General features: G+C 44.2%; 1 protein-coding gene across 1 annotated transcript in view; it reads right to left on the bottom strand.

Annotated features, from left to right (window-relative positions):
- Slc1a4 (solute carrier family 1 member 4) overlaps positions 1-23,125 on the bottom strand; it is a 28,227-nt gene extending 5,102 nt beyond the window's left edge. Inside the window, exons 1-6 of the mRNA XM_020161668.2 lie at positions 22,329-23,125; positions 12,378-12,420; positions 10,588-10,650; positions 5,849-6,015; positions 724-957; positions 130-324 (exon numbers count right to left, since the gene is read on the bottom strand). Coding sequence (XP_020017257.2) covers positions 130-324; positions 724-957; positions 5,849-6,015; positions 10,588-10,650; positions 12,378-12,420; positions 22,329-22,849 — 1,223 coding nt within the window. The 5' untranslated portion in view covers positions 22,850-23,125. The remainder of the gene's footprint in view (positions 1-129; positions 325-723; positions 958-5,848; positions 6,016-10,587; positions 10,651-12,377; positions 12,421-22,328) is intronic.
- Between the last annotated feature and the right edge of the window lie 946 nt (positions 23,126-24,071).

Below are 24,071 nucleotides of genomic sequence, written 5' to 3'. Positions count from 1 at the left end.
AGTCCACACCGTCTTCATCACTTCACAAATGAGAGAGTGAGTCATAGTTGAGATTGGTTTTTCAAAGGAAATCACCAGACTCAAGTTTTGAGCCAGGCTCAAAGATGAGGGAAAGAATAATGAGCTTACAGAATTGTGAAAATCTGTCCTGCATTCAGCGTCACGTTGTTGAGCTGTGCAATGAACACTGCAGCCACGCATTGGAAGATAGCTGCTCCGTCCATGTTCACAGTGGCCCCGATGGGGAGAATAAACCTGCTGATCCTCTTGTCGACACCATTGTTTTCTTCAATGCACTTTATCATAGAAGGAAGGGTTGCTGAGCTAGAAATGGAAAAAACAACCAACCAACCATAAGCATGGTCCTCCTGACCAGGCTAATATGTTACTCATCTCAGACCTGGATCAGAGCAATCAGCCCCATCTTAGTCTGTGGCTTTCCTTCCATGAAATAAAGGGAAAAAGCAGAATTGTTTCAAGGTTTCTGGGACAACAGGAGGCTTTGTCAACACTCAAAGTATTCAAAATACGACTCCCAGGATTTCCCAGCTGTACTATTTACTTGCATTCACCTGTTAGAAATTTCTCAAGAACTACACATTGCCTCAGCACAAGATGTTCCCAAGAGGATGAAGAACTGGATGTTCCACACCAGCTCCACAGTGCTCACTCAGTTCCAGTGACATGGCTCAGAGTAGCAAAGGGCACCTGAAGCCCACTCACCTTGAGCAGGTAGCAAATGCTGTTGCAAATGGTGTGAGGAGGCCCATGAGGAATGTGAATGGGTTTTTTCGTGTGAAAACAAAATAAACAAGCGGCAGAACAATTCCTCCATGAATAATATGGCCCAATATAGATGCAAAGATGTATTTCCCGAGGCTGGTCACCAGCTCGATGACGTTCTTCATCTCCACAATCTTGCTTCCGACCAAAAACGTGATGCCCACAGGTACGTACCTAGGGAACAAGCAGAGGGCACTGATCAGGACAGTGGTGAGCAGGGACTGGGAGATGCTAGCCCTTCCCAAGACAGAATACAAGGACTTTCAGCAGGGCCATTCTTCACCTTGCCCAATGATAACCCTGACCACAGAAAAGGATCGAGGTAGATCACCCCATTTTATAGGATGTGAGACTGGTCAAAACGAAGGCAATTATTCACTCTGGGTGAGTACACTTGAACTCAGACAAAGACATTCTTTTATGTTTTTTTTTTTTTGTTTTTTTGAGACAGGGTCTCACTGTGTAACCCAGGCTGGCCTTGAACTCGAGATTCTCCTGCCTCAGACTCCTGAGTGCTGGGATTACATTATGCTCAACTCTACATATGTTCTTCCTCTATTTTTTTTTCCCCCAGTATTCAGGGTTGAGCTCAGGGCTTTGCACCTGCTAGACAGGTGTTCTATCACTTGAGCCAATACACCAGCTCCACATATGTTCTTAACAGATGAGTACTACCAATACAGGGGCTCCCAGGCAGAAAGGCATGGAAATCAAGTTCATAGGCCATGGGACTACGAACTTGACTTTGGCTTTGCTCAGGCTTGTTCTGAGAACTTAGAAACACGAAATACTAACATCTACTTCACAGAATTGCTGAGATACAAAGCTGGGATTTGTGTGAAGTTGTACATTCTTTGTGGTTTGGAAAACATGATCCCGTGGGAAAAAGTCATTAACAATGACACTGTGAGAACACTGCCAGAACGTGAAGATTTTTTTAAAGGCAGGAATGGCTCGTGGGAGCTACAAAACAACAAGTCAGTTGTTTTGAATTTAATATCAATTCAGGAAGTTTATAATTATTGACTCAATTTGTAAGTTTTAATTATGTAGGTGATTATGTCTCACAGTTCAAATTGCAAGGGATACAATAGGGTGAACAGTGTGAAAGTCTCTGTCATATCTGCCTCCACAAGCACCCAGAGGAGACACCAATGTCCCTAGCTTAAGTTTTCTTTCTAGAGATATAATAAGCAGTGTCATTCATTTTAAACCCCATCATCATATTCTCCCTTCAAAAAATTAAAATGTGGGCTGGAGATATAGCTCAGTGGTTAAGTGTTTACCTAGCGTGCAAAAGGTCCTGGGCTCCATTCCTAGTACTATAAAAAAAATAAAATGTTAAAGATTAGACTAAATTCCTCTGTAGGCACCATCCTCAAGCCAGAGCCCTTCTCAGACAATTGCTTCTACTTCCTATGAATTTACATAATGTAGGAATGTATTTAAATTTGCACGTTTACACTATGCCTTTGGGCTCTTTTCCTATGAGTGCTTAGAAAGCTACCCCATTCTTTTTTTTTTCATTGTGGTGAAATATACCTAAGTTACAATTTTAACCATTTTTAGGTGGACAACTCAATGAATGACATTAAGTACAATACCATTGCTGGGCCCCATTACCACCTCCCATCTCTAGAACATGAAACTCTGTACTCATTAAATAGTAACTCTCCCCCTAATTTTCCCTTCTGTGTGCTCCTGGTAACTACTATTATCATAGACACTTGTCTGTGAATTTGATTATTGTAGGTACACAAAAGTAGAAAAGTACAATCATACATTACTTATCCTTTTTTTTTTGGTGGGAATGAAGTTTGAACTCAGGGCTTTGCACTTGCAAAGCAGATGCACTACTGCTTGAGCCACACCTCCAAGTTCATTTTGCTCTAGTTATTTTGGAGACGGAGTCTCTTGAACTATTTTCCCGGGATGGCCTCAAACCGAGATCCTCCTGATCTCAGCCTTCCAAGTAACTATGGTTACAGGTGGGAGCCACAGCCATTACTTGTTCCTTTTGTGGCTGGCTTATTTCACTTAGCATAAAGTATTCAACATGTCGTAGCATGTTTTAGAATTTCCTTCCTTTTTGAGGCTGAATATTATTCCATTTTATGCAGACTACATTGTATTTATCCACCTGTCTACTCAAAGTTTATTTTGTTTTTGGTGGTACTGGGTTTGAACTCAGAGTCTCATGCTTGTTAGACAGGAGCTCTAACCCTTGAGCTACTCCACCAGCTGCCTCCATCTACATTTGCATTGTTTCTACCTTTAGCTCATTATTTTAAAATGTTTCTTCAGAATGGAAATACCAAGGGCAGACATTTAAACTGTCGCCAGGCTTTCGTCAGCACAAACACCATTGCAAACTTACCTCTGTGCCTCTTTGTGCCCACACAAAGGGACACAAAGAAGTGGAAGTGCTGGGTTATGGGGATAACCAATATTCTAAATTTCAGTGGATCCAGCTGAAGTGTTCTTCAGAGTGGCTGTTCCAAGTCCCATTCCCACCAGTGGTCAGGGGAATCCTCCTTCTCCTGCACCAGTGTTCAGTGTGCCCAGGGATTTTGGAGATGTCTGGGAGTTGGTTTTGATTATCACAACTTTTTTTTTTTTTCTTTTGGTGGTACTGGGGTTTGAACTCAGGATCACAAGGTTGCTAGGCAGGCGCTCTACCACTTGAGCCACTCCCCCAGCCCTTTTTGCTTTTAGTTATTTTTCAGGTAGGATCTGTTCTCTTTTTTTGGGTTTATTTTGCCCAGGCCAGCCTGGACCATGATCTTCCTACCTATGCCTCCCACATAGTTGGGATGGCATGTGCACACCACCGTGCTCAGCTTATTAGTTGAGATGGGGGTCTCATTAACATTTTGCTTGAGCTGGCCCTGTACCACATTCCTCTCTATCTCTACTTCCTAAGTAGCTAGGATTATAGGTATGTGCAATGACACCCAGCTAGTTGTCACAATTTTGGAGGCATGGTACTAGTGGCATCTAATTGGTAGAGGCCAGGATGCAGCTAAACATCCCACACATGACAGTGACATGGTTGAAAAACTTTGTCCTCAGCCTTATCAATGACTGATTAAAACAAAAAAAAATCATTTCCCTGATTTCTAATGAGGTTGGGCATCCAACCTTCTAATATTTTTAGAGGATTCCTTTTTTTTTTTTCCTTTTCACCTTCCCTGCATAGTTAGTTTAACCTAGGAGTTGGTAGAATTTTTAAATAAAGTTTTTTTTTTTTTTCTTTTGGGCAGTACTGGAGTTTGAACTCAGGGCCTCAAGCTTGCTAGGCAGGCACTCTACCACTTGAGCCATGCCAGCCCATTTTTGTGTTGAGTATTTTTGAGATAGGGTCTCCTGAACTATTTGCCTGGGGCTGGTTCCAATCCATAATCCTCCTGATCTCTGCCTCCTGAATAGCTAAGATTATAGGCATGAGCCACCAGTACCAGGCACTAAATAAAGTTTTATTGGAACACTGTCACACTCATTTGTTTCTGAACTGTTCATGATTGCTTTTACCTCTAATGGCAGAGCAGTGTTATTGCAATAGATTATATGGGTGACCCTATGTTTTGTCTATCTAGAGGCGATTTCTGTGAATAGCAGGGTAAATAGGCAGGAGCTCCAGTTGTTTTTGTTTGGGGTTATTTTTTTATCTCTTTGTTGTGTTTTGAGACAAGGTATTCTATGTAGCCCAGGCTGATGTGGAACTCACTATGTAGCACAGAGTGGCCTTAAACTCAATCCTCCTGCTTCCACCTTCCAAGGCTCTTTTGTTTTAGGCCATCCTGGATTATACAGTGAGACTCAGTCTTAAAAACCAAAAAAACCAAACAAAACCCTTCAGGGCTGGCATGGTTCAAATGGTAGAGTGCCTGCCTAGCAAGCTCAAGGCCCTGATTTCAAACCCTGTTCCCCACCCCCTCTCCTATTCATTTTGGCAACACATTTACAAAACCCTCTAATTGTGCATCTCCTGCACTTTCTGGGCAGTAGGTATCCATTGCGGTTAGACATTCTGCAAGCTCTGCTTCACTGAACACCTGCTTATGTAACCAGGACCTCAGACTGACTGAACCACTGCACTGATTTCCAGACTGAAAACAAATGTTCTAACCTAGGATTATCACTTTCGTGCAGAGGATTTTCTTTAGTTCAAACTTTGGGAGGATTTTAGACTCAAAAAACAAGCTAAGAAAAGAACTTTCCATCTGATGAAAAACCTTTTTCCTCTCCAAAGACACCAGAACAGCCAATGACAGAATCAGGTGGTGGAATTTTCCGATGGAGTAAGCGGAACGTTACAAAGGGGGTCTAGACTTGGCCTCTCACCTAAGTTTCAAAAACGAAGTCCAGTGACACCCAATGCCAATGGAGAAAGAAAAGTTCTGGATCTTCAAGGGTTGACAGTAAGGGAATACTTTGGGCATGAAAGCACAAACTGGTCCTCAATAACGAACTGGTAGAAGCTAAAAGTTGCAGAGGTCTGGCTTGGCTGAAATACCACAGGTGTCCTATCAAATCTTTACTTTCTCACTGGGAATCAGTCTAGGGATTATTACTGAGCAATCCTTTCATTGGTATTACACAAATAAACATTCATGAATTAAAAGTTTACTTAGAGTGTCCCAAGTTTTGGAGTGGAGATGGGTTTATCCTTCATGTTGTGGAAAAACTATTGAGGACTCTTCTAGAAGCATCATTTTAGGATGAATGAACCTTACTTTATGCAGCAGATAGAAAGTAATGGTTGCTTTCCAGGATGAAATGGGCTTAGAGTGGGAGCCTAGAAATGCAATTTCCCAGGGGTCAGTGTGGACACCACAGAGGTGACTGGCAGCTATGGCGCACACCCAACTCTCTGAGGTCCTAGACAAGAGGAGAAGCCATGTCTACCTCCATCCCTCCCTGTACCAAGACTCGGGGGCGATGCACCAACCACGAATAGAGCACTGGGCCAGGAAGCCCACAAGGTAACCTGGAGTGCAAAGTCAGATCTTTTCCTGGATGTCAGGCGAAATGGGAGGGAAATGAGGTGGTGGGTGACACTCACCACATAATCCACGACACCAGCACCATGGTCGCTTCGTTGAAGGAATTGAAGAAGCGGATGAGCTCTTCTCCCTCAGTGCCGAGCTTCTTTAGGGCCACTCCCAACACCAGGGCAAAAAGAACCAGCCCTAAGATGTTCATCCCTTCAATCTCGGAGGGAATGGGGGTCTGCAGATCACAGGAGGGAGAAGGGTCACCACAGGGGAGTGCAGATTTGGGGGGTGTTGGCTTGGCATCTGAAACACTGTGTCCAGAATAATAAAATACTTGTATTTTCTTTAACCTTTATTGAGGTGATGAACAAAGGGGTAGAACACTTAAGAGAATATGGAGTCTGAAGAAACAGAAAGTCAGCAAATAAAAATTTCACCTAGTCACTAACTCTGAACGAGGTCTAAAAATGGCATAGGTTAAGATAGGAAGTGGTGAGTTCTGTGTCACTAGATGTATTCCAGCAGGGATTAGACAACCATTTCAATAGATTGCTTTCCGCCCCCTGCTCTCACCCCTCTCCTTTCCTTTTTTTAGTACGGGGATTGAATCCAAGGCCTCACACATGCTAGGCAGGTGCTCTGTCACTTGAGCCAGGTCCCCAGCCCTTTTAATGCTTTAGTTATTTTTCATATAGGTTGGTCTCAGTCTGTGATCCTCCCACCTGTGCCTTCCAGTAGCTGGAATTATAGGTGTGAATCGCCATGCCCAGCTTGTTGATTGAGATGGGGAGGTCTCACTAACTTTTTGCCCAGGTTGGTCTCAAACTGCTATCTTTCTGATCTCTACCTCCCCCCATAGATGGGATTACAGGAATGTACCACTACATCCAGCTCTCCAAAGGGATGCTTGTAAAAGAAGAGCTGGCTGGTAAAGACTTCCTTCAGCTCAAGACTAAAGGACTGTAAGTTTGCCTCCTAAATGTCAACACATTTCTATTGTTAGGCTCTTATAGGGACCTCCTCGCTCACAAATTTCAGGATCAACAAGGGCTTTTTTCAGATGCTCTTTCCTAAATCCCTGATTTAAAATGTGCAGACATAATGGATCATTGATGTTTTTCAGCAATGCTGAATCTCCCTGCTGCAAGCATGGAGGGGACAAGCATTTTATTCCCAACAATACACCTTTCATGAAGTACTGACCAGAAAACACACAACATGGTCAGACTAGAAAATGTGTTCTTGCCATAGACCTGAGTTCCAGTACTGGCCTGGATATTAACTGACTTCTCTTAGATTCAGGTTCTGTATCTGTGAGATGAAGTGAACTAGACCTAGTTAGTAGCTCTCAAATACTTTTTAAGTAGAATTATTCCTTTAAAGAAAACTTGGTAGAACTTGGAGCCCCTCAGCCCTAGGTGAGGGGTTCGCGTGTGGGCTGGGGAAAAGGCAGAAGTATGTCCTCTTTCCCATGACTGCCCTGTCACACAACATGACAATCACGAGGCTGAATAATCCCAGAGGCCCCTAGTTCCTTCCAGCTCTACCATGAAGGCTAGAGCCTGGCCCATGGTAAATGGTATTCAAAATGACCACAAATCTGCTTTCCACACACTTTTCTAATATCCAAATTAACTGGAGACATGGAGGTGCTGGGTATGATTCACATGAAATATAGCAAGGGCCGAGAATTCAAATTTATCATAAAAATGGATGGGGGAGCTTTTTCATCCTCTTCCAACATTTCATCACGAGACATGTCAAATCTAATAGAAAAGCGATCTGCAGGATGATGTCACCACCCGCAGTGCTTTTGTGTTGTGTATACACCTCTACACATCTGTCAGTAACATCTGTATCACTTACAGAGGAGTAGCAGTAATAATAATTAAGAAGCAATGGCTTTGGAGTCTGACCTCCACTACTTCCTAGCTGTGTGAGTTTAGGTAAGTTTCTTAATCTCCCTGTGCCTCAGTTCCCCATCTACACGGTGAGATAAAACCATAGCTGGTATATTACTGTTATGAAGATTAAATGCTACTATATGGAAAATACTTAGATTATCTCTGGCAAATGAAAAGCAAACAAGAATAGCTATTAATATTATTTTAATGCACATTCCGTGGTGATATTCTAGGCTCGCTTTATCTGTTGTGTTCTTCTCACAAGGTAATTGGAATCCCAGACAACAGTGCTTCTGAACATCGCCATCCTTTCCCGGGACCCAGTCTATTAAAGCAGCAGGGCTACAGGTTAATGAGCTGTGAGACAGAGTTGGATTTTAATGCCTCCTCTACTGCTAGCTTGTAGGGGTCACTAGGGAAGCCAACACCGCCAGGATTCTATGGGTTGCATGGCTAGCACCTGGCATTGACCTTGAGGTTGTCCACTCATTTCTTTTGTCTATGCCCTGAGTCCTAACTGGAATTGAGGGTCAAAAATCAATGCAGGCTATCTAAGTTAATTAAGTTCTGACTGATCTTTTTCTATTGTCTTCTTTTAGATTGGTTAAATACCAATACCTAAATTTTACAGGTAACAAAGCCAAACATCCTGAAAGTATGTGGACTTTTGGGAAGAGAGTATGGAGCTTAACTGTTTTATGTAAAATAAAGGCAGATTTTAATGGTGAAAAAAAAAAAAAAAGAATGCAAGCAGAGAATTCATCTACTAATCAAATGCTGGTTTTAGAAGGTTTGCAATGCCAAGGTAAGGTGTGTGAGGTTGGGTGATTCCAGATAAGGAATTGATTTTCTGATTTGGGGCAATGACAGTAACTTTTCAAATGAAATGACTCCTTTCTTAGAGAAGGCTGGTGACAGGTGGGTTTAGAGCAGGTTGCAGCTGGGCTGTAATACATCTTAGTGAACTTGGCATTGGGTGGGGTTAGGAGAATAGAGGTAAGCAGTGCTACAGTCAGAGTAGCATCCTGAGCTGTGCCTCTTGCTGGTGTGCCTTTGCACATTCTGTTTCCAGTGCCCGAATCTCTTTCTCCAGGTCTCCTCATATCTCCTCCTTCACCTTATCAGAAGGCCCCCCGACCACCCACCCACCACCAGTCCCTAGTCCACACACTCCCTCCCTTTCTCTGTCTGTTTCACCCTTTTCCTCAGCATATATCTCTGGATGATATTTATTTATTATATGCTCCCTCCTCTAGCATGTGAGTTCTGCAAAGCAGGACTTTGTCTCTGTAGAATATTACATGTAGTCTGGCACCCAGGAAGGGCACACGGTGGTTGCCAAATAAATCACCAAATTAATAATTCAATGAAAGCCTAGGAGGTGTGTTATCTGAAGTAAATCATTACATGGGATGAGAACAGGCTTGGAAGACAGCCATAGGGCAGGGGCCTTTCCATTTGTGCTTCAGCCTCTGGGTCCTTGACTTCTCACTCTGATTCCTTGGGCACAAGGATGATTTCTGATATGTCTTTATATAATCTTACAGGATTTAGGATAGCTTGGAACTGTAAGGGCATACCACTTCTCTCCTGAAGCCTAACTTCGGCATTCCTGGATTAAAGGGGAGGTCAGCATTTCCAGTGGGGAAATCAGGGCAGTCACTGAATGCCGTGTTTGCCAAAACCCGAAGGTATGCAGAGAGAAGCAGTATGCTCAGATTTCTCCTTCATGCCTGGTTTCGAATAGGCTTGGTTAACCTCACAAGACCATTATTTCAAGTAATTTGTAGTGGGGATAATAAATCCTACCCGATCAGACTGTCCTGAGGTTCAAATGACATGTCAAAGGAGAGTGTTAACTCCATCATATCCATAATTAGCTTTTTGAGTTTTTTTTCCTTTTTGGAGGCACTAGGGTTTGAACTCAGGGTCTCATGCTTGCTAGGCAGGTACTTTTACTGCTTGAGCCAGTCTGCCAGCTTTTTTTTTTTTTTTTTTGGTGGCAGTACTGGGGTTTGAACTCAGGGCTTTGTGCTTGCTAGGCAGGCACTCAAACGCTTGAACCACATCTCCAGCCTCCATAAATAGTTTTTACTGCATGGTTTTAATATACATTGGACTTTCCAAGGATATTGAGTTGATGTAAAACTCAAAGAAAATTCTGTTTTGTTCTGAACTTTACCAAGTGTTATTTGCCATTTAGAAAACTGTGTCACCAAGACAAAATGCTAATATCCAAGTCCAAAATGCTAGTATACCATCTACAGTCGTAGCTGTGGTAATCAGGGTGATTTTGTATACAGATACAAAAATATTTATTTAGTCCTTTCTCAAGGGAAAATGCTACTATCTTATTTATCTTATTTTAAACTTAGAGACAGGGTGTTGCGATGTTTCCTAGGGCTGAACCACTGGGCTCAAGTGATCCTTCTGCCTCAGCCTCCCGAGTAGCTGGGACTATAGGTGCATGACACTGAGCCCAGTGCAGTCTCACCACTTTTAAATCCTAATTTATTCATTCCGAGTAGATGCAAATATCCAAAAACTTCCTTAGGTTTTCTAGTATAATTGTGTACTTACATAGTGAAATATGGATTGTTTTACTGTACATTATTTTGATTTTTAAAAGTATTTGTGTAGGGGTATTTCAAATCACCTTTTGATTACATTTCAGGCTAGTAGAAAGGGTGATTCTCCAAGGATTCCAGTACTACAAGTGTGGCGTTTGGCCATATTGGTAAATAATCTAAGCAAACATAACTTATAGGCTTTATATAGTCCATTCAAACTACAATGATTACAACCCTACTAAGAAATTAGGCTATCACCTATGTCCCTTAATTAAGTAACATTATTTGCTTTATATACTTTTTTTTTTAAAGTAATCTTGTAAAGAGCTTTACCTTTTCAGAGGTCACATTTCCAAAGCTGTTATTATGGAGCATCACTTTGTAATCAGTTGCATACTGTGATGAAGAGGAAGGAAAAAGCACCATTAATGCCCAGGTGAAGACCCATCCAGAGGAACGTCTGGTGCTATTCACACTGAGTGCTCTGGACATGCCTCACTCGGCTGGCCTGACGAGGGCCTCTGTGAACTGTACAAAAGTTACATTAAGACCAAGGCAGCCTGTCCTTCAAGAGGCCTCTGGATTATAAAAGGATCCAAGGAAAAACAGAGAATTTCTGTCTGTTCCTTGGGCAATGAGTTGGAGAAGATGCATAATTTCTTGCTGGTAGTTTGCTGTCTCCAGCAGCTGGTAGTTCATGTTATTTGAAGACCCTTGGTACTATTTCTACAATGCCAAAGTTCACTTCCCAATCTGTCACTTTGTTTTCATTCATTCATTTACGTCCCACTATGTTGCAGAATTTATCTGAGCGTGACTGTCATTAGCATCCATTTCTAGTCTGGCTAAAGCCTCCAACTTGTAAAGCAAGGGACATGAGGCAAGATGGCAGCTGTCGGCTGAGTCTTCCTGGAGACTCACCTATCAGAAACAAGACATCTGTCCAGCCTTGGTCCTACAGTTGGCTGACTTCTTACAGATCTGCAAGGTGCCCACAGGTATCTCCTGTGGTGGTCCAAGCTACTGAGTGGAATCTGTTAGAGCCCAGTCCTTCCTCACCTCACAAAGGGCACCTGGCTTCAGAACTGTCAGGAGGAGCATGCTTTGTGCCTGACTTTGGTAAGCTCTGGCTTCTCTTGGCTTTGACTTACGAAGGTTTCAAAGAGGCAGAAGTGTCCAGCTTCACTTGTCCATGATCAAGGGTGGCAGGGATACATATCCACCCCAATCTCCTTTATGACAGGTACTGAAAGCCCCATAAATCTATTTTTTTCTCCTATCTCACATTACATATAAGTCACTCCTGTGCTTATATGAAGATTAAAAAAAATGACAGCTATAAATAGAAATTAAAAAGTCTTTGCTTATAAAAGGCAATCAGATGAGACTATCTCATCTAGACCTTATATCTCTTCTCTGTGTGAAGAATGGCCTCAGGGGTGTTTATTGCTCATTGCTATTAAGGGGAAAAGGAAAAGCACCCTGAATGTCCATCAATAGAAGACAGATGGAAGAAAGTTATGTTACACTCTTATAATAGTGTATTCTTGTCATTAACATTATGCAGAAGGATTTACCTACATGGGAAAATAATTATGCTATACTGCCCTTAAAGAATAGGTTATGAAGTAGGATGTGTACATACTTACAACATGTGTAGCAGACTGATTTTTAAAACATACATACATGCATAGCAAAAAGATCTCTGAAAGATGTATACCAAAATGTTAATAATGGGTGCCATAGTCACTAGGTATTGACTATGGGTGAGTTTTGTTTTTTATACTTTTATTTTTTGCCATGAGCACATATTACTTTTATAATCGGAAAAAAAGGTGTATTTTTTTTTTAATTCCACACTATTTAAGATATACCTAAAATGTGATTTGAGGGTATTTCCTAGGCGATGAAAAAGTATTTGGGAGCCATGGGGATACTTTAGAACATTTTATTTGTTTCATTTTTCTTTTATTCCAGGTGTCCATCTATAAAAGCTTGGGTCAATGTTACCAAGTTTTGTTAATGACACCATTCTTCCTGCTCTACCTTACCTAACTCCACAGCAGTAATTTATACAACTCTTGTATCAAGGTTTCACATATTGGCAAAGACTCTAGCCTTACCGTACGAAATGCTGCAGCCACAAGATTGGAGGGAAATAGGTTTCTGTTGGAAAAGAAAACATTTCATCAGGACTCTTAAAACTTGATTTACAAACTATCTGCTTTGCAGTGCCCCATCCTAACAGCCTACCTAACTCTGTGCTGTCTCTCCCTCCTTCCCCAGCACACTGTAGCCCTCCGTCCGACCTAAGCCCCCACCAAGTGCCTCCACTGCTCCCCCTCAATTGTTGCAATAATTGAAAGAAAGTTGGAGGGGGAGTGCCAGGTCTAAGACTTTGTCCTGACAAGTACAGCAATGCCCTGGACAATGAACTGTCTCAAAGCCCTTATGGTTTCCACGTCCTGCAGGATATGTCTACAGATAAAGACCTTATTTACAGTTACCTGAGCCTGGACTAACTCCAAAACCAGAATCTTAAAGAATACGACTTGAGCCTGTACTCTTATGAACTCAGTTTTCCAGAAAGCAATGACTTTGTAAATTATGGGACAATGATTTGTTTTATTCAGAAAGTTTCCAAGAACTGTTGTCTTCCTGGAAAATCACACCACCAATGGCAAATTATAGGGTATGAGTCCTAGTGCCTCACCTCGGTATTAAGTATCAGTCCACATTTATGGCTAATTCATTAGCAGTGGTTGTGTGTGTCACACTGGGAATGGAACCCAGGGCCTTGCACATGCCAGGCAAGTGCTTCTCAACTGAGCCACAACCTCACCTCCCCTGTCCTTTTTTTTTAAAACAGGGTGTTGTTGTAGCCCAGGTAGGCCAGGAATTTGCTATGTAGCTGAGGCTGGCCTTTAACTTGCAATCCTTCTGCCTTAGCCTCCCGAGTGCTGAGATTACAAGCATGTACCACCATGCCCAGCTGTACTTCTGAATTCAGGAACAAGCATCCAACTTCTTTGTTTTAAAGCATTTATGGCAATGGAGCCAACCAATCATGGACTGAAACCTCTGAAACTATGAATCAAAATAAATCCTTCCTCCCTTGGGAAAAAAAAAATAAAGCATTTATGGACTGAAATGCATTATTTCTATGATAATTATTTTTCTTTGTCTTTCATATTAGTTAAGTCATTTTGATGTTTTGAAATTATGTGTGTAGGTAAATTCCATTTATGAATTTCATTTTAGGATGAAGGATATTATAAAGCATTTGTTATGAAAAAGGGCAACAGAACTGAATGAATCCAAAAATCTATTCATACAAACAGTTTTTATCGATGTTCTCCTTTAAGCCAAATTCTATATAGGCTACTGGGCTTGACATACAAGAAGTTATATTCCAACTAACAGTCCATTTTTCCTACATACTTCCTGAAAGAAGAAGAAGAAATCCGGAGGGACAAAAGACTTACCCACTGATTCTTATTTCTGTTGTTAGGTTGCTTACCTAGCAACTATATAAATACCAGCAAGCATACACTTATATTTAAGAAAAATGGTGCTGGTGGAGTGGCTCAAATGGTAGAGGGCCTAGCAAGCATGAGGCCCTGAGTTTAAACCCTAGCCCCAGTACCACCAAAAAGAAAAAGAAAAATGGTGATCTTTGGCTGAATTAACTGTTGCAAAATTCTGATAAGAAGTTTGATTCTTAGCACAAGTATATGCACTTGCATTGGCTAGTCTCTGGTATACAGGTGAACAGTAACAGTATTTGCTTATTACTTCTATTATAAAATGACTTTCTTATCCACCTCAATCTTCTGGCCTAGGTTTGGTACTTCATTTCCATTTGCTAGCCTAGTCAGAAACAGAAAGAGCCTCGTGCCAATGTTTCCCTCCTACAATCAGCACTTGACAACTCTCACCGGTTCCCAGACCCAGCAGGGTTGTCTTTGTGAGGACAGGGAAGTTAGGAAACCTCCACCTTCCCCAAGGGGAACAATTTCTCCTGCAAATACCTTACATCTTTCAGGGATTAGCTGTTACCTCAATAGATACAAGCACGGCCTTTCTCCACCGCCTGGCAACTGACTGTCTTCCAATGAGTACAACCCTGTTTAAACCCTTCTCTGTCCTGCCTATTTTTTGAGTCCCATGTCACCCAGAATGGTCCCTGACCCAGAACTTATTTTCAGATGGTCTACAAGATCCAACAGAAACAGAGGATACAGACAAGACTACGGGCAAAATGGCAACTCCTGCCAAAAAAATCAAGTTCTTGAGAAGAACACAATGTATTTTGGCACCTCTTGATAAAGTTAAACATACATTTGCTATATAACCTAGCAGTTCTATTACTAAATACTTACCCAAGAAAATGAAGATATATGCCTACAAAAGGGAGCTTTAATGCATAATAGCACCAAACCCAAATGTCCATCACAGATGAAGAAATAAACCTGAACATTAAAAAAGGAATGTTTAGCTGATAAATCAGATGATGGTGACAAACCCATACTGTGGACTATCACTTGGCAATAAGGAGGGACCATCATCTACTGATATAAATGACAATATGGATTATCTTGACAACACTGTGCTGAGCAAAAGAAGCCAAAGGAAAGGGCGTACTGAATGACTCCATCAATATGAAACTCTAGAAAAAGAAAACCTAACTGATGTTATAAAAAACACACGAGCTGCCCACGCCAGGGGTGAAGGACAGAGAATGCTGGGAAGAGTGACGGGCAGGGAAACATTCAGTGGCTTGTGTTGGTAGCTCCAGGACTTACCCATTTCTCAAAACTCACTGACCTGTACACTTAACAGAAGTGCCTTTCACTATATGTAAGTCCCTCAAACTCGCTTAAAGAGTAAAAAAAGATAGACTCATAACTGTCAAGGAGAGTCTTCAACCAAAAAATATATATGCTCAAAAGGATGACAGAACTCTACTTAGATTACAGCACAGCTGTCAATCCTCTGGAAGGTGTGTGCTTTAGCTTCTCAAAACGGTGACCAAAATACCTGAGAAAACAACTCAAAGGGAGGAATTAACTATTTAGCTCAAGTTTCAAAAGGTTCAGCCCCGCATGGTGGGAAGGGAAAGGTGGAGTAGTTCACAACATGGTAGATAGGAAGTAGAGTGGAGCGGTTCCAGGAAGGGGCCAGGGAAGATAAACCCTCTGTGTCCCAGGCCCCCACCTTCCATTGTTCTACCACCTCCCAATAGTCCATTTAAATTTTTTTGGTGGGACTGGGTTTTGAACCTGAGGCTTTGTGCTTGCAAAGCAGGCACTCTACCCTTTGAGTCATACCTCAAGTCCTTTTTTTATGGGGATGGGGGGAGGGCAGTACTAGAGTTCGAACTCAGAGCTACACACTTGCTAGGTAGGTGCTCTACTGCTTGAGCCATACCAGCCCTTTTGCTGTGGTTGTTTTTGAGGTAGAGACTCACTTTTTCCTGGGCAGCCTGCCTGAACTGTAATCCTCCTAGTCTACACTTCCTACCATCACTGAGATGACGGCATATGCCATTGTATCCAGTCATTTGTTGAGATGGGGGCTCAAAAACTTTTTGCCCAGGATGGCCTTGAACTCCCAATCTCAGCCTCCCACAAAATTTTTGAACTCAAGAGATAAAAACCATGCATTAGGTCAAAGATCTAATCATCTCTAAATGCCCTCACAGACACACTTAGAGATGTGCTTTACTAATCTCAATGTAATCAAGTTGCCCCTCCAGATTGGCCACTGCAGGAAGAGTCATCTGGGGACAGTATGCTGACTCTCAGGCACCCAAAAAACTTCTCTTCCTTTCGTTTGGTTCCCTGGTTGCCACAGCCCAGAAGCAGGGATACTTCCCAGGGGCGGAACTGAGGTGACAGGAGGAAAGCACAACATTTCTCTGACTGTCCTTTGGCTTTCCCACACAGACCCTGTGGTGAGCCCTGGCTTTCCCCTACTCCAAGTTTTCCTGGACTCCAGGATCAGCTGCTCAGCAGGCCAGCATTGTTCCCACAAAGCTCTGTCTTCAGGCACTTTTCCCAACTGCTAACATCCACACAGTAACTTGGTGGGCTTGTAAAATGAGCTGGAAGGGGTTCTAGAGGTGATTCACGCAGCACATGAAGATCACAAGACCCAGATTCATGAAGCTGATCCATCTCCCATTATGCTCCACCTAGCCCAGCCCTGTCCAATAGAAATGTTTGCATTTATGCTGTCCAATGGTAGCCATGTGGCTAGTGTACATCCGTACTGGACACCACAGATGTGCAGTCTGAGATCCAGCCTGGAAGTCAGGACCACGTGGTCTTCCAAGGCTTGCCTCTGCACATCCCTCCATCTTCCTGGTGTTATAGCATTTCTTTTTTGTTTTTGTGGTACCGGGGTTTGAACTCAGTGCTTCACACTTGCCATGTGGATGCTCTACCATTGAGCAGTCCCTTCAGCCCTTTCTGCTTTGGTTATTTTGGAGATAGAGTCTTGCTTTTTGAAGAGGGCTGGCCTGGACTGCCATCCTCCTATTTGTGCTTCCTGCTGTAGCTGGGATGACAGGTGCATGCCATCACATCCGAGCTCTTTTCTATTGAGATGGGGTTTCAGGAACTTTTTTTGCCCAGACTGGCCTGGAACTACAACCCTCCCAATCTCCACTACCTGAGTAGTTAGGATTACATGTGTGAGTCACCAGTGCCTGGCTGCATTAGGTGTTTCTAACCTGGGAGTTCATCTTATTTAAGGTTGAAAATATGTCCTTTCTGTTGTCTGATCCTGATTTATCCAATACCACTTTATGTGTCAAAGCAAAGTGTCTCAAACATGAGTAGGCCACAAAATCAATTTATTGGCTCCCCACCCTCCTAGTTGTGGGGATCAAACCCAGGGCCTTGTATATGCTAGGCAAGTGCTCCACTACAAAGCTTCATCTCCAACCTTAATTTATTGGCTTTAACCAGCATCTTATAAAAGATGAAACACATCAGACAAACTGGAAAATGTCAACATGTATCACACTTATTGTTTCAGTTGGTATATGTGTGGGTGAGGGGTATACGTGTATAGACGTCATAATGTATAATACATTTCTTATTGCAGGTCAAAGTAAAAGATGTGTGAAAACAATAAGAGCTATACTATTAAATCCAGAGATTCAAGTCAGACCAAACTGGGACAGAGTGAATGGACAAACCTTTCCAGTACTGTAAGAATCTTTGGATGCATTACTTAAAACGAGAAGGAAAACAGGTATGAGGTGTGGTTGGATTCACAAATGCAGAACTCTGTTGGGGGTGCTGTCCAGATTCCCACAGCTCAGTGTGAAAAACTTCAAAACATTTCTTTTGTATACATGTGGCGATGTTTGTTCTTCTGATCCTACTATCAAGGGTGGTAAGCATTTCCCTATTCTATATGAGAAGAATGTAAAACTGCTTTTGCTTACACATATTCTCTTTGTTCTAAAAGTATTTCCTTTTGAGTTAAAAATTCTTTACTAAATCTATGAAAATTTCAAAGACTCCAGAACAGGATATGGCATGGTATATATACCTGCAAATATGTATTAGCTCTAGTGTTTATTGTTTCAGAAACCAGTTAATAAGGAAGTCTCCCTTCAGATCTTGGTACTTCCTACAAGGCTGGAAGCCAAGGAAGGGCTGTGGGCAGGAGGCTCACACTCTGAGGATGTGTGTATCTTCTTTTTAAGGCCTACATCCCAATTTTAGATTCTAGCCAGAAAGGCTAGAGTTGGACCCCTGGAGGCCTTTGGGAAAATACAGCTAAGCACAGCACTCATTCTGAGCCCTCAGCTTTCTCTGAGACAGGGACACATTAGAACATCAGCAAGGCACTCCCACATGAACTCACATTCTAGGAAGTAGGTATTACTATTATTCTCATTTCACAGATAAGGAAACTGAGGCACAGGGAAGGCTGAATAATTTGTCTACTACAGCTAGTAAGTGGTAGAGGTGGGATTTTTTTGTGTTTTTTTTTTTAATGCTGGGATTTGAACTCAGGGCCTTTGCTTGCTAGGCAGGTGCTATACCACTTGAGTCAAGCCCTTAGCTAGAGCTGAGATTTAAATCCAGGGGCTGGCTTTAGTGCCTGCTCTTATTCACAATCCAGGGGGCCTCCCTGGGTGTATGCCTTTTTTAGTACTACTCAGTTATTCTCCTGGATGGTAGAAGCAACGGTCACTAACAAACAAAATCTAATTGTGTCCACGACATACATGGCAGCGCCCTGCTACATGATTGCAGGACAGTTGCTCTGAGCTGTCATGTCCCTGCCTTCCTCCTTTGTAGTTAAGCATCCAGTTCTCTACTTGAAAATTACAAACATTAGGGCCCAAAGGAATGTTAGAAGCCAGTTGCCTCCATCCTTTCCATTCACAATGGAAGAAAACAGATCAATTTTGGATCCCAAAATTAAGACAAGGGAAAAAGAAACTGGAAACTCAGGGAGGATTATGAGGATTTCTGCCCCACATTTACTTTTCACCATTTTCCAAATTTCCCACTGTGCAATTCTATTAGTCCATAACATAGTAACTGTTCACTTCTTCGGACACTATTTGATTCCCAATACTGCTAAAGACTACCTTAGCTTCCAGTTATCCTTTTTTTTTTTTTTTTGGTGGTACTGGAGTTTGAACTCAGGGCCTACACCTTGAGCCATTCCACCAGCTCTTTTTTGTGATGGGTTTTTTGAGATAGGGTCTCACAAACTGTTTGCCCAAGCTGGCTTCAAACCATGATCTTCCTGATCTGTGCCTCCTGAGCAGCTAGTATTACATGTGTCAGCCACCAGCGCCCGGCTAACCAATCCTTTTCTTCCCATGTAACCTCATTTATTGTTGTATGTTCCATTTATATTAAAATGAAACATGCATTGGGTTAGACGTTTATAGACATAACACATTTAATTCTTAAAACAGGTAAGTACTATCATGATTTCTATTATGAAGATGAGAAAACCAAGGAATGGAAAGTTATGGATATGCTCCACACTGGCTGGGTGTGACAGCTCATACTTATGATCCCAGCACTCAGGAGAGATCATGAGTTCGAGGCCAGCCTGGACTACATAGAGAGAACCTGTTTCAAAAACACCAAAAACCAAAAAGAAAAAAGCTCCACAATGATTAGTTTCCCAATAACCTGTTTCTGTTATTTGGTGCCTGACCCATTTCATTTTGGATGAGAACTCATAAGCCAGTCATTTGGAGTTCAGGAAGAGTTCAGGAAGCTCTGTACAATTCCAGGTTCCCAGGGATGGAGCTATGGGCTACTCAGAAGATGAATTCTCTCACTTGCCAGTTGCTATCCGCCACTGTTTTCTCTGTGCTTCTAATACCAGCTCCTCACCCCAGCTCCTCATTCTACTTTGTTATATCTAATCCATTGTGTGTTAAGAAATCAACCATTCACTAATAACAATTCTGAATTAAACTTAAGAAAAAACACAAACAATGAATACCTATTAGCTTCATCCCTATCTGACTTGTAGTTCCATCTTTAAAATACAAATTAGCAATCATGGCAGACAGACTCAGGGAGTTCTAAGGCACTCCACCACCAGGAAAGGGTATAGACTTGTACACAAAGCCTTGGTGTCAATTACTGCCAACTCATCAGAGGCTTCCTTACTCATCCAGGTGTTTGAGTTCTGGGCAGTTACCAGGCAAGGGCCAGGAGGATAATTGAGGCGTGTACTGGCAGTCTCGTTTCATTTACATGCCCACAGGCATAAAGGACTGGGCCCTGCCTGTGCCAAAGAACATGCCAACGGTCACATAAAATTGGTATCCATGAGGTTCTGTTGAAGGAAGCAATTATTAAAAATGGGCCCAGAAAATCCCCAGATCCAGGAAGCACTTCCAGGAGGCTTAAACCTTGGTTTGCTCTCACAAGCCACTCACCATGAAACCTAACCTGACCAGGTGCATGCATACTCTCTGTCTCTTAAGGGACCCAGCCTAACTGCCTGGCTGGAGGAAGCAGGCATCTACCCTGACCTAGGTGTAGCTTACCTGGTTCCTCTTTTGGTCCAAAGCAAACATTTCTCAGACAGTGACACTAGACCAGGAACGTGACATCATTCCTGTAATACATTGACTTGTGAAGAGAACAGGAGAAATAGAGCCTGAACTGTGGGGCAGAAAACCCAGTTCTCCTAATCCCTCTTTTGATAAGTCACTCCATGACCTTGAGCAAATCACTAAATTTCTCTGTCTCAGTTTTCTCAGCTGTAAAATAGCATCATACCACCTGTGCCCTGCCTTTATCCGTGAGCTGCTGGATTAAATGAAGCTGGCAGTTGGGAGCATGATGAAACACTATCTATCGTAGCAAGCCAGGGCAAAGACTCTTTTAGCAATCCCATGCAGGTGTGGCCCAAGTCACTGAGAAATTGTACCTACACTGACCTCTAAGCCGTGACACTGGGTTACCATTCACTTCAGAAACAAGAGCTGAAGGGGCTTGGATCTAAAACCAAACCAGGAAACAAGAGGTCCTTCCTGGGGCTGGTGGTAAAGAGGTATGCTCCCCTATCAGCCCCTGCCCCCAGGTTTTGGCCAGTCCCTCTTTCGGAGACAGAAGAACACTATTATGACTCCTGGCGAGTGATCACTAGTAAGGCAGAGCTGACAACAATACTCCCTCCCTGGCCACAGATATCTGCAAGAAGGAGTCTTTGGGCCCCCATCATTGCCTCCCTCCCTGCAAAAACTGATACCTGAACATAAGCCAAAGGTGCTCTCAACTTCAGCAGACTTTTTTTTCCCATACCCACCTAAAAGTTCTCAAACTTTAAAAGTCTTGGAAGACTCCAAATACTAAGCAGCCAGACAGAACAAAAACTATGAGCCCATCAAAGTCCTTAAAGGCCATCCCTACCTGCCCTTTTGCCAATCCTCATCAGAATTTTGTTTTTGTTTTGATTTTTTCAATAGAGATGTCCTGGATTTTTGTTTTTTGTTATTTTGGGTGAACAATCTTTCTTAAGTGACAGACAGTCATCACATTTTCCACATGGAGAAATGGAAACAGGAGAAAGCCAAGTCACTTTGCCCAGAGTTTGGTGTTTTTCACAGTCTCAGCAATGAGAGCTCTGCCTCAGTGACTCAAGACAAAACTACCTCCAAAGCTCAGAATCTAGAATTAGCAGAAAGCAGGAAAGGGAGCCAGCTGGACTCCTCACTCAAATGAGCCTGGCTAGATCGGTAAACGTCTGCAGTTTGCTGTTTCCCCATCTGTGAACTTTGGATTAATGACGAAACCAAGAGAGGTGAGCCTTTGGAAACTACTGCATCATATCATCTCAAGGGATGTCATGCAACTTCTAAGAACCACAAAAAGCAAGCAAAGCTGAGTGAAGATGTGTCTCTCTTCCAACCCTCTAGAACTCACACCTTCCCAGGAAGAAAGCCCCTTGAAACTCACAATACTCTGTAGTGATTGACCAGAGTGGCAGAGTGGACAGTAACCCCTCCCAAGCCTCCAAGAGTCATATTTCTGGGCAATGGGCCTCACACAATTAACTTCAGCCCTATTATCCTTGGGTCCATCTATAACTCTCCAGAAACTGCTGCTTCCTTTGCAGCTCAAGGAAGGAATCAGAAAAGGCAACAGATTGCAAGCTCTAGGGCCCTACAGGCAAAATGAACCAATGGTCCCAGAAGCTTTGGGGCACTGAGGAGAGATAATGGAGATATCCGGCCCTGGGAATTTTTTTTTTTTTTTTAAACTAGTGAGGGCAACCAGAGAGTGTAAGGAGTAAAGTTCAGATGGGATGTCAGACACCCACACCTAACAGACTGGTTCTTGCTAAAAGATACAGCCCTGTTCTTTGACACTGATCAGTGCGCCCTAGTTGCTTGCAAATAATGTGGTCAACATGCAAAGACTCCAGACATTATTTTGATATTGACAAAACGCTAAAGGTCACTAGCACCCAACCACGAATTAACTTTAGGATATACCAACTCGCATTACACGGCATTAGAGAGTTGGCGTCTCCCACTGCGCCTCTGGCGAGATGGAGAGCATTACCTGATCAGATCGAGAAAAGAGTCCACCGTCTCTTTGGGGACCGGTGGAGGTCCCGACTCTTCCAGTCCCAGGTCACTGGTCTGAGCGCCGGACCCTGGCTTAATGATGAACGCCAAAGCGACGGCGAGCGCCGACGCACTCAGCGTGGTGAGACCAAAGTAGGCGACGGCGATGCCACCCAGACGCCCGAGGGAGCTGGCGTCCAGAGAGGCGGCGCCGGACACCAGGCTGCAGACCACCAGCGGCAGGATGATCATGCGCAGCATGCGGAGCAGCATCTCTCCGGGAAAGGCCAGGTAGGTGACCTGCGTGCGGCTCAGCTGGAACTGGCGCAGCGCCGCGCCCAGCCCGGCGCCCGCTAGAACCCCAGACACGGTGAGCAGCACCAGCACGTGGCGCCTCAGGAAGCCAGCGCAACGCCGCGCGCGTCCCTCAGCTGTTCCGGGTGCGCCCGACCCCGCCACAGGCCCCGCCTGGGCGCCGCCGTCGAGGTAGCCGTTGGTCTCGCTGCTCTTCTCCATGGCGTTGCCCGCCGCTCCAAACTCGAGTTCTGAGTGGAGACGGGCTCCCAATGAATGGATCGGGCTGAGCTGCGAGCTATGCCTCGCAGATTCTGGGAACCGATCGCGGGGGTCTTCCAACCCAGTGCAGCAGCAGAATGGAGAAGGGCGAGGAGAGGTGAAGAAACTGGGTTGGGGGGTCCTGGGCAGAGGGGATCGTGCCGCGCCCAGACTTCTCAGAGCAGTCGCGGGCTGGAGATGATGCAACGAGAAAGGCGAGCTGGAGGAAACAGAGAGAGGAGGGCGGGAGCAAAATCTTCCGGGGCCCGCCCACGTCCCACCCGTCGCCCCGCCCCCCCAGGGCCTTTGGCCAATCAGAGCGCGGGAGTCCTGCCGCGGGCGCGAGGCGTCCTTCTGCCCCTGGTGTCCAGTGGTGGGCGGGGGGAGCGGCCTGGCTGGGCCTCTCCGGTGGAGCGGCGGGAGGCCGCCGGCCTGCTAACAGAAGCCGGTTCCTGGCCACCGCCGGAGGTGCGGCCTGAGGAAAGGCCCTGGGTTCGTCGGCGCCCGCCGGGGCCTCTCTGGGCCAGCCGGGACCAGGGCTCTCGGAGTCCGAGAGCCTAGAGAATGTGGAACGCCGGGGCGTTCTATATCCAGGGGGCCGAGGGAGGAAAGGGGTTCCCTCCAGGGTTGGTGCTTTCGCCCCGCGCGTGACCCCCGTTAAGTCCAGGGCGGTAAAGCGCGCCATGGTGCCCTGCACAGGCCCTGGCGAGAAAGGTGGATGGAGGGACGGACGGGTGGATGAGGAAAGCCGTTATCACACGCTCATAAAGGGCTACAGCGAAGCTCTAGCCATAAGGGGACTCGTGTGGACGCCAAATCCAGCGCCGGGCCGCGCCATCGTGCGCCCTGGGGCTCGTGCCTGGGGGCTGCCCTGAGGGTCCCTCGGTCGCCCGGCCGGCCGCTGTCTGCGGTAGGCGGGCAGAAGACGCAAACTCTTCCGGGAGAACCGGAGCCCTCAGGCCACCACTTGCAGTTGCGTTTCTGCCAGGTAACCTCAGCTGAAACCCAAGTCACTGGATTGTAACCTCTTCCTCCCCCTGCCCCGGTCCTGCGCTTTGGTCAGCCTGCAAGGTGATTCCTTATTCACGTTCCATTGAGTTCCTTTTTCTTTCATCTGTATTCAATATCTGCTCTGGCCACGGCAGATATAAGGGAAACCTTTGCAGAATCGTTTTACAGTGGC

The sequence above is a fragment of the Castor canadensis genome, chromosome 12, assembly GCF_047511655.1.
Source record: "Castor canadensis chromosome 12, mCasCan1.hap1v2, whole genome shotgun sequence".
In the NCBI taxonomy this organism is placed as follows: Eukaryota; Metazoa; Chordata; class Mammalia; order Rodentia; family Castoridae; genus Castor; species Castor canadensis.
The sequence above is the reverse complement of the archived record's forward strand: the minus strand, read 5'-3'. Positions and strand labels throughout refer to the sequence as shown.